We start from the raw sequence: 10,207 nt of genomic DNA on the forward strand, positions 1-10,207 counted from the left end.
TACATGTGTGTATGTTTTTTGGGTTTTATTTTTGGAAAGGCTTTGACTAGCCAATGACCATTCAAAATTTAATGTCGAATTGCCTCTCCTTCTGCATATCCATCCTTGTGGATGTGCGAGGGTGAATATGCAATATCTGAAATTATCATTAACTCTAGTTATGACATTAATCCAAAAGGAGAATAATTTATTTTCACTATAATTCCATTCTGCTATAATTCCAAGTTATACAGTGACATAATGTATGACCATTTAGGTTATGGGTTTCATAAAGTTTGTGTTATAAAACATCTAAAAGCAAAATTCTTATCAGATGAGGGACCCTAGGTCAAAATCCAATCAAATTAGGGGGGGATTGATAAACTGACAAAAAATGAGTATTTAGGTACAACCATACATGAGCCTATATTATGCACAGAGCTGTTTCTGTGCTGGTTGTGCCAAATGGGGGGTCAGCTAATTTGAGTCTTGATGTTAATGTTTTAATAGCCCCCAAGCAGTTTGAATGAACAGTTCCTGAGAAAGCAGTACTATTGGCCCATTTCTTGCAGAAATGTCTTGAATTGGCACTGCAGTACTGTATGCTTAAATTTATATTTTTTAGTTTGCCTCATCAAGAGTGGTCATTAAAAGTAAGGTTTTATTTCTTTTGGTTTCAAGGCAATATATGAGGGGGGAAAGGCTATCCAATAGTTTGGTAATCTCTTGGTGACCTCTCTGAACTTTGTCATACTGCATTAGATAATAGCTCTTTTGGCACGCTGCCAATTTGTTTATTAATTTGAACTCTCCATATAGGCAATAGGGAGGTAATAGAACTTACGATTTCTCATTGATGACAGTATTGACTGCATCTCTGAAGTCCTCTGTCGTCATGAAGTTCAAGTTTACCATAATTGCAGCACCCTTTGACTTCATATGGACCAAGTTATCTGGCTGGTCAGCAAACAAGGGGATGCCCACCATGGGAACACCGTGGTAGATGGCCTCATATATTCCATTTGTGCCACCATGGGTGATGAAAGCTCTGGTCTTGGGATGACCTGATAAGATACCAACAAATCATGAAACAGACTGTTAAAGCACATCTTTTAAGTTCTGTGTAATGGGACAACTTTAAACATATACTAACCAACAAACGTACACACAAACCCCTTCCTCAGGGATTTGTACAGCAGTGCCCTTTCAGTGCAAATTTTAGACATGTTATTGAACGTGCATAAGCAAACAAAACATAAGAAAAGAAAATGAAAATTTCTTTTGGAACAAAGATAAGTTTTTTGGTATTCCATATTTTCAGGTGTATCTATCCTATCTGTCTGTATGTGTGTATAGTGTTGTATAGTATGTATGGTATATCATTTCCTTTTATTTGTTTTCTGATATTTTTAATTTATATTAATTGAAAAAGCAGTATTCTATAACGGTGAGTATGTAATATATATAATTGTACTATGAACTTGGGACAGAGCTGAAGGGTTGATTTTCACTGGATAAAAAACTGAGGTTGCTATTTAACACTTCTACTGCACCACAATTTAAAAGAAACCATTTTAGTTTTTACTTCACTGCAAATGTGTGATGATTTTATTGTTGATGTACAAAGCGCATAGTCTTTGTACATGGGGAGCAGCAAATGTATAATAATGCTAATACTTTTGTACTTTAGCTTGATTAAAATTCTGAATGAGGAACTATGTTATTGATAGGTTTAATGTGCTTTCTCTTATGTCATTTTAGAACTTTGTATTGTCAAAATGCAAATGTTGATACTCTGTTTCATTTAACATTAACAGTCATTTGGATTGGGTGTTCAAGTTTCACTTACCCAGTAAGTCATTCTGAGGGATCCAGTTGTATATTCTGGTGTTGGCACCCAGAGTCTCTGGTTTTTCTCCATTGTACCGCCACAACACCTACAAACAAAGGTGTAAAGAAATAAAGTATAACATCTGTCAAATTTACCATCTGCTGCTTATCTTGACAGGAAGGAGAGCCCAAACACAGTGAACTAAATGGAAATACAACAGCATGTTTCATATGGTCATACAGAAGATGTCAGGTTATGTATGAGTCCTTCGATGTGCTCGAGGACATATTCAAGTGTCTGTTTGCGTCCCAACCCACCTCCGAATGTGGTCTAAATGATCAGATCTCAGCCTGTGTTGGGTAAATTCACGCCTGTACTTAGAGTTGTCTACTTGTGATCAGATCAGTCAGGATAGGTATTGCCAGATAGGAACCAGGGCTATAGTTTTTATTATGTAACATCACCAGATACTGCAGTTTCATGTAGTTCCCATTTTTTATTATTATTATTATTATTATTATTATTATTCAAATGTAAGGACAAAGATAGTCAACTATAATGATGGAATGTAAAACCTAAACTTAATTATAAGATATGCTTTTACAATAGTCCGTCTTTTGACAATATACCACTGTACTATTAAAACTGATTTAGGGGTCATTCAAATTAGTTTCAGCTGCCACATATAGATTGTCCTCTAACCTTCTGTGGGATCTGAGCGAGGGCCGAGGCGATCATATTTCCCTTCTCTCTGGTGATGTTCTTGATGAATGATCCCAAAGTGAAGACCACGACACCAGCGTCTCCTGAACTCTGCACAAACTCTTCCATATCCTGCAATAAGAGTGACATTATCTTAATACAAACCAACCAGGAATTTATTTCTTATTTTCCTCACTGTATGTGTCAGTAGTACTGTGGAGGTGTAACAAAACATTAGCAGGCTTGTGATGGTGTATAGTGGAGAGAGCCCTACCTTTGGTAAAGGTTTAGCAGGTCGGCAGTGGATCCCACCAACAAATTTGAAGTTGGGGAGGAAAGGACGAGGGAAGTCAAAATCCCAGAAGGTCCGCATCAGCCAGATGTCTGCTCTACTCATCATCTCACAGGCGCTGGTGGGACTTCCTGTCACAAGTAAAGCATGACAGCTGCCCGTTGCACAGAATGCCCAAAACTTGAGATAATTTCACATTTTATTTACATAAAAATGTGTTGTTGAACACAGTACTTCTTTTTGCTGAGTTACTCACCTTTGATTTCAGAGTAATACTTATCCATCTCTTTCCAAAAGATGTTATTTATTGCAATATCCTGCAGTGCATAAAAGAGGAAGTTCCACACTCTCTCAAAGAAGTCCATGTTGTCAGTCAGTTTGCTCATAGCACCAGGGACAAAGGAAGGTGGAGCAGGTAGCTGACCACAATACCTCTCCCAGTTATGGGCAAGGGAAAAGCGCAGGGAGAAGACGAGGGGGATGCCCAAAATCTCTGCTGTTAGGTCACTGCCTGGGTAGAGGGGATCAGCCAGGAGAAGGTCATATTTTCCCTCCTTCAGCCTCTTCATGATGGTGTCTGATTTCAGCACACCATCCAAATACTTCAGATTGTATTGCAAGTCTACCTTCATTATATCCATGTATTTGATATAAATCTGCAAGTAGCTCATATGGTCGATCTCGTACATGGAGAAGCGAAGAAACTCCTCCATGAACTCCTCCACAACCTCCAATGACACAGAGACGTTGAACAGTTCGTAGCGAAAGCGGGAAGGCTCGCTGGTGTTCATGAACATTGAAGCACTTGGCGCCAGAACCGTCACCTGGTGTCCTCTGTCGATCAGGGTCTCCAGCACAGGCTTCATGTTAATCCAGTGGCTGCCTTCAGTGTACCACACCAAAATGTTCCCTGCATTTACACTGCTTGTTGCACAAAGTACCAGCAGGATGCAAGCGGAGAGACTCTCTCTGAACCTCATGGTGATTCGTCAGGGGACATGCCTGGTGTGACCTCAGTGTTTTAAAAGGAGGCTGTTGGGAAAATAATAATTAACCAGACAAAGATGAACTCTGGCTTGTGACTCCTCTTTGTTCTGCATGACACATTATGTAACATATCCAGCTCAAGCAAGTGGTCAGAGGTAGAAGGGTAGTGGCTGTTTCTAATCTGTACAAAGCAAAGAAAAATAAATTTCATGTCCCAAGGTAGTGCTTTTTAGCTGTGGAGAGATAAAGTAAATACAGCAGGAGCATGTTTTTAGATAATCGGGCTTGGACAACATCTGTAATCTGAGGAGGGAAGAATTTGCCATTAAACAGTCAAAAATTAACTGACTTGTATTTCCTCTTTGCTCTGCATGTATTCTGGATAGAGTTCACCATGAGATAAAGTACCCACAATCATCATCTTCCACCACTATGCTGATATGTACGTAGCCTGTATTTTGGTATATTGTACGGTGTTAATTTAAAACTCTTATTAAGAGTTATGTATTCTTTATATTTTTGAAACTGTTTTGCACACTTTTTGCACTCTATTCTGTATCTGTCTGTGTTACAAGCCTCTCAGCTGATGCGACCTAAACCAGATGTGATGTCCTGTTTCGTACAGGTGAAGTAGAGACAGGAGACATTAGCTGTGTCTGTTCAGCAGGCTGTATCCGTCATTATTAGACAATATTATTCCTCTCTTAGTTTCTCTTTTTCTCCCATAAAATGAAATCCATTTACAGAAACTATTTCAAAATCATCTGTAGTTCACAACCCATAACAAGTATTTACATAACCTATTCCCACAATTTAGCATTTTCATATCAACATAAATTTATACTGCACATCACTGGCGTAAACAAATATAACCAGATTTAGCATAACTGTCTTAGTACGACAGTATTTCAGCTATCAGATACCGCTGTAAGTTACTGCTGTGTATTGTTCAGATGCAGTTAATAGTGCATTCCAGTATAACAGAATACTGTTAACCAGTGGATTTTACACTGTAAATAGCCCACGTCACAGTTTACTGAAACGGGAAATATTCTTAGCAATGCTATCTAAACAAAACATGAATTACTCGTAATAATAACTGAATCCATTTGTAGCTGCGTAACACTGTTTCATTTACTTAATGCATTCATCTGTCTGTTATTTATATCAGAAGCTAACGGGGATAACCTGATAATAATTGCGTTTACATGGAAGCTGCCGTTATGATCAGCTACAAAGTTGAATCCCAAAATATAACTACGGTTTCCGTATTAAACTTCGTTAATACCGATTCGTTAGACTTCAAAAGTCCTTGGAAATATTTTGACAGTGTATGCATACACATTACTGACCAGTTTCGCACAGGGGAAGTCGAGACAGGAGACATTAGCTGTGTCTGTTCAGCAGGCTGTATCCGTCTGAGGGCGTAAACCCCGTGCTGACGTACCGCAACCTGCGTCTACTTGGGCAAACACTCCCCTTGTGGTGCATTTGTGAAACTGCATCTTATTGTCCACAACCACAAAATTATATATATTTATAAAAACACGTTAAACTGCGGCCACCCACACAATTAAAAACACAAACACATGTGACAGTGCATCTATAGTTGTCACATCTGCTGCCATGACAAGTGAAACTCCGCCGCTGTGGGATCAATAAAGTTCATATTATCTTATGACACATCAGATAACACACCCAGCCCAGGCAAGTTGTTATTGCCAAAAAGGTAGTGACTACCTCTAACTTCTGTATGAAATCCAGTGACCACTGCAAACTGGGAACAATTTGGTCCTTGTCAGAGTGGCTCACATCTTTATGCTTGCCCATTATTAATCACTCCACCACACCCAAATTTTTCCTGCCCATCCAGTGGGGGAATTGAAGTGGCGACCCTCCGATCACAAGCCGCTTCTCCAATCTCAATTCCACGGCTGCCCCAGTCTTGTGAAAACTGTGTCCAAACAACTTTTGTTTAAGGAAGGGGATGGAACTCACTGCTTGGCCTGCTTTCATGCTGGGTGCTTTAGAGCTTGAGGAGCTTAACATGAATATATGTATTATTTTTCCACACCTCAAATTTGAAGACGGATATGGCAAGTGTAAGAATTAGGGAACTGAGGAGATTATTAATCTACCATGTTTATTGCAGTGCAGGAGGGCTTGTCATTGGAGTTATGGACATAAATGTGTATGGTTGAGAGAAGTTTCAAACCCTTTTGTTTTGTTTTTTTGGTTTCACTTCTAAAATGCACTGTGCTCACTACAGCTGTTTATGTGACTCCCTGATGAAATTGCCAACAAGCTGCAAAGCCCTTCACTTTGGAGTTCAAAATCTCCTCAAATAGACATTTAACAAATGAAATGTACAATACTGAAAGATCAAAGTTTTGTGTGTATTATATTTTTGTCTGAATGGAGTCCGTGGCTGCATGTATATCACCTCAGTGGCTTTTAAAGTTGAGTATAAGAAAAATGAGTCTGTAGTTCATTTTAAAATGCCTACAAATATTAATATTAATATTAATTCTGCATTTTTTTTCCATTTGTAAGGTCAATTTATCACATTTAATTCACTGGAACCCTAAAGGGTACTGCATTGCTTTTTCTCCAGCTGAAGAAGACAGATTAGAGGGCACTTCATCACATTTTCTTCCATACTGGGCTACTGTAGAGGCACTTTATTATAGGGGCATCCCAGAGTCTACCAGTGTGAAGGAGCAAACAGGAAGAATGTCCACACATACAGGAAAGCAAATGCATGATGTTTGTCTATTTAGTTGTTAACAGTTTAGTTGTTTGATTAGGTTTTTAGACAAGACAAAACAAATGCAAGTGACTGCTCCAACAGGAGGTCACAATAATACTGGACACTGTAAACAGATGAATGTCAGATGATGAATATCTCGCCTTCTTAGATGTTGTAGATCCAATGTCTCGTCCCAAGCTACAAATTCTGTTTTATCAGCCAGTAATTCTTTACAAGTTACATTTCAATTGAGTCACTCAGCCTTTCTCTTTGTCTTTCCCTTTCTGCCACAGCACCTCTGGAAGCAGAAAGTGCAGGTCTTGATGAAGAGGAATATGAGGGACAGAACGATGGCAAGGAGGAAGACCAGGACATCCAGGCTGTGATACTGGTACCAGGTGAGCTCATGGGCGTGGACCCTCAGGTGCTTGGCCCCCTTGTGTCTCATGGTGAACTCTATCCAGAATACAGCCTCATCCAGAGGGCTCATGGGCCTGTCATGGTGGATACTGGACAGCCGCATGGCATTCTCCTTATACCTGTGAATGTGGATATAATGGGGTGGAAATATGGATTTGTGCGTTATGTATTTCAAAATTTTCATTCTTTTCTTACTTTGCCTCACTAAGAGTGGGCATTAAAAGGACAAGGGGATTAACTTTATTTTAGTTTCAAGGCAATGTATGAGGGTAAAGGCTGTCTAGTAGTTTTGTAATCTCTTAGTGACCTTAAAAATCTACATTCTTCATAAAGGCAAAGTAACAAGATCCTAAAACAGTTGGAGAGCAGGAAGGTAAGAGAACTTACGATTTCTCATTGATGACAGTATTGACTGCATCTCTGAGGTCCTCAGTCTTCATTGAGTTCAAGTCTAGGATAACTGCAGCTCCCCTAGCCTTCATATGGACCAAGTTATCTGGCTGGTCACCAAACAAGGGGATGCCCACCATGGGAACACCGTGGTAGATGGCCTCATATATCCCATTTGCACCACCATGGGTGATGAAAGCTCTGGTCTTGGGATGACCTGATTGGATACCGAAAAAATTATGACAAACGTGTTGCTGTTTTTATTTTATCATATCTGAGTCTCAGAGGTCTGTTCAGCTGGTTTTACAAAAAATTGACTTACCCAGTAAGTCATTCTGAGGGATCCAGTCGTATATTCTAGTGTTGGCACCCAGAGTCTCTGGTTTTTCTCCACTGTACCTCCACAGCACCTATAAACAATGGTAAGAACACTTTTAGACTAACACAATACTGCAGATTTCATTACAACAAAACTGAAGTACTTTTATTCAGAAAATGGTTGATATTTTCCGACTTGTAGTTTTATGTGTTCTAAGAAAAATCTGCCCAGTGTGATTTGTTACACTTAATTTTGAAATTCCCATCTCCACCTCTCTATCAAATCTTTCTAAATGGTATACATTTATTACACATTTGATTGTTTACCTTCACCCTACATGCAGTCCAAATGTCCTGATCCAAACAGAGGAAAAATGCCATATCGCTTATAATGTTATTACCAATAAAGTCAAACCATGGGTTACCTTGTCATAAGCTGATTAACTTCCAGCCCTGTAGGAATGTGTTGGTTTCCTTGAATGCTAAGGTGTTATGACAGTAAATCTGAGACTTAAACTTTGTTTCAGATGGGAATCTATCACAGTTAATATATGGTTGCCTCTCCACATTCATTTCAAGTGACCACTTCAGTCTCAGTTCCTCAGCCTATCTGCAAATAATTTAGTTATATAATGTAGTTCAGACCAGATTTGTATTTTATTGCGTTTAATGTTGATTTGACAAGAAGGAGCAAATAATCAAGAATTTACCATAGCGGTTTTGAAAAAGTTTGAGTTTCTCCTCACTTCACAACTTAATAAATTGTGCAACTTTAAACAGAGTCAGGGGGTAGTGCTCTCAGTTCAATAGTGAAATCAGCTGAAACTGTCACAAACATCTGCTGTTTATCTTGGCAGGTAAGAGAGGCCTAACATGTCATTTGCATTACAGTGAATTAAATGGAAATTAGACTGTCTGTTTCATATGGTCTTGGGTGTGTTCTTTCCTGTACTTGGAGTCGACCACTTGTGATCGGATCACTCAGGATAGATGTTTATGCCAGATGTGACTGTAGTTTCATGCGGTTATTTATTTATTTTTTTGTATGTGTGTACCAGCATTGCATTCAGTAACTATAATGCTGGGACATAAACCCAATACCCCCCTTCAACCTATACATTTTTGCAATAGCACTGTGTTCCCACTGGGCTGTTAAAACTGGATTTAAGTTAGTGCCAGCTGCCCCATGTAGATTGTCCTCTGACCTTCTGTGGGATCTGAGCGAGGGCCGAGGCGATCATATTTCCCTTCTCTCTGGTGATGTTCTTGATGAATGATCCCAAAGCGAAGACCACGACACCAGCGTCTCCTGAACTCTGCACAAACTCTTCCATATCCTGCAATAAGAGTGACATTATCTTAATACAAACCAACCAGAAATTTTTGTGTTCTGTTTGAAGTCGGCATTACTGTGGAGGAGTAACAAAACATGAATAGGCTTGTGATGGTGTATAGTGGAGAGAGCCCTACCTTTGGTAAAGGTTTAGCAGGTCTGCAGTGGATCCCACCAACAAATTTGAAGTTGGGGAGGACAGGACGAGGGAAGTCAAAATCCCAGTAGGTCCGCATCAACCAGATGTCTGCTCTACCCATCATCTCACAGGCACTGGTGGGACTTCCTATCACAAGTAAAGGATGACAGCTGTCCATTGCACAGAATGCCCAAAGCTTGAGATAATTTCAAATTTCATTTCTATAAAATATCAAATTGTTGACAAAGGTGATATACAATTACTGTAATGAATTCAACACAGTTACCTTTTAGCTGAGTTACTCACCTTTGACTTCAGAGTAATAGTTATCTATCTCTTTCCAAGCCGTGTGTATTGCAATGTCCTGCAGTGCATAGAAGAGGAAGTTCCACACTCTCTCAAAGAAGTCCATGTTATCAGTCAGTTTGCTCGTAGTGCTGGGGACAAAGGAAGGTGGAGCAGGTAGCTGACCACAATACCTCTCACAGTAATGGGCAAGGGAAAAGCGCAGGGAGAGGACGAGAGGGATGCCCAAAATCTCTGCTGTTAGGTCACTACCAGGGTAGACAGGATCAGCCAGGAGAAGGTCATATTTCCCCTCCTTCAGCCTCTTCATGATGGTGTCTGATTTCAGCACACCATCCAAATACTTCAGATTGTTCTGCAGACTAAGCTTAGTTATATCCATGAATCTTAGGTAAATCTGCAAGTAGCTCATATGATCCATGTCATACATGGTGAATTGAAGGAAGTCCTCCACGAACTTTTGCAAGGTCTCCATTGACACAGAGACGTTGAATGGTTCATAGCGAAAGCGGGACGGCTCTTTGGCATTCATAAACATTGATGTACTTGGCACCAGAACCGTCACCTGGTGTCCTCTGTCGATCAGGGTCTCCAGCACAGGCTTCATGTTAATCCAGTGGCTGCCGTCAGTGTACCACACCAAAATGTTCCCTCCATTTACACTGCTTGTTGCATAAAGTACCAGCAGGATGCAGACAGAGAGACTCTCTCTGAACCTCATGGTGGTTCGTCAAGGGAAATACCTGGTGTGACCTGATATC

The 10,207-nt window shown here is 39.9% G+C and overlaps 1 protein-coding gene across 4 annotated transcripts in view; it reads right to left on the bottom strand.

Moving 5' to 3' along the window:
• Positions 1 to 10,207, bottom strand: part of LOC124057339 (UDP-glucuronosyltransferase 2A2-like) — a 29,153-nt gene that overhangs the window by 1,147 nt on the left and 17,799 nt on the right. Inside the window, exons 1-6 of one of the 4 annotated variants that reach the window (XM_046385443.1) lie at positions 9,447 to 10,204; positions 3,061 to 3,687; positions 2,787 to 2,935; positions 2,513 to 2,644; positions 1,829 to 1,916; positions 824 to 1,043 (exon numbers count right to left, since the gene is read on the bottom strand). In XM_046385443.1, coding sequence (XP_046241399.1) covers positions 824 to 1,043; positions 1,829 to 1,916; positions 2,513 to 2,644; positions 2,787 to 2,935; positions 3,061 to 3,687; positions 9,447 to 10,167 — 1,937 coding nt within the window. In that variant the 5' untranslated portion in view covers positions 10,168 to 10,204. Of the gene's footprint in view, positions 1 to 823; positions 1,044 to 1,828; positions 1,917 to 2,512; positions 2,645 to 2,786; positions 2,936 to 3,060; positions 3,837 to 5,143; positions 5,299 to 6,434; positions 7,080 to 7,347; positions 7,568 to 7,672; positions 7,761 to 8,873; positions 9,006 to 9,138; positions 9,288 to 9,446; positions 10,205 to 10,207 lie in introns of those variants that run through there. The other 3 variants (XM_046385437.1, XM_046385441.1, XM_046385440.1) reach the window with 3 other exon arrangements.

This window comes from Scatophagus argus, chromosome 4 (assembly GCF_020382885.2).
Source record: "Scatophagus argus isolate fScaArg1 chromosome 4, fScaArg1.pri, whole genome shotgun sequence".
Lineage (NCBI taxonomy): Eukaryota > Metazoa > Chordata > Actinopteri > Scatophagidae > Scatophagus > Scatophagus argus.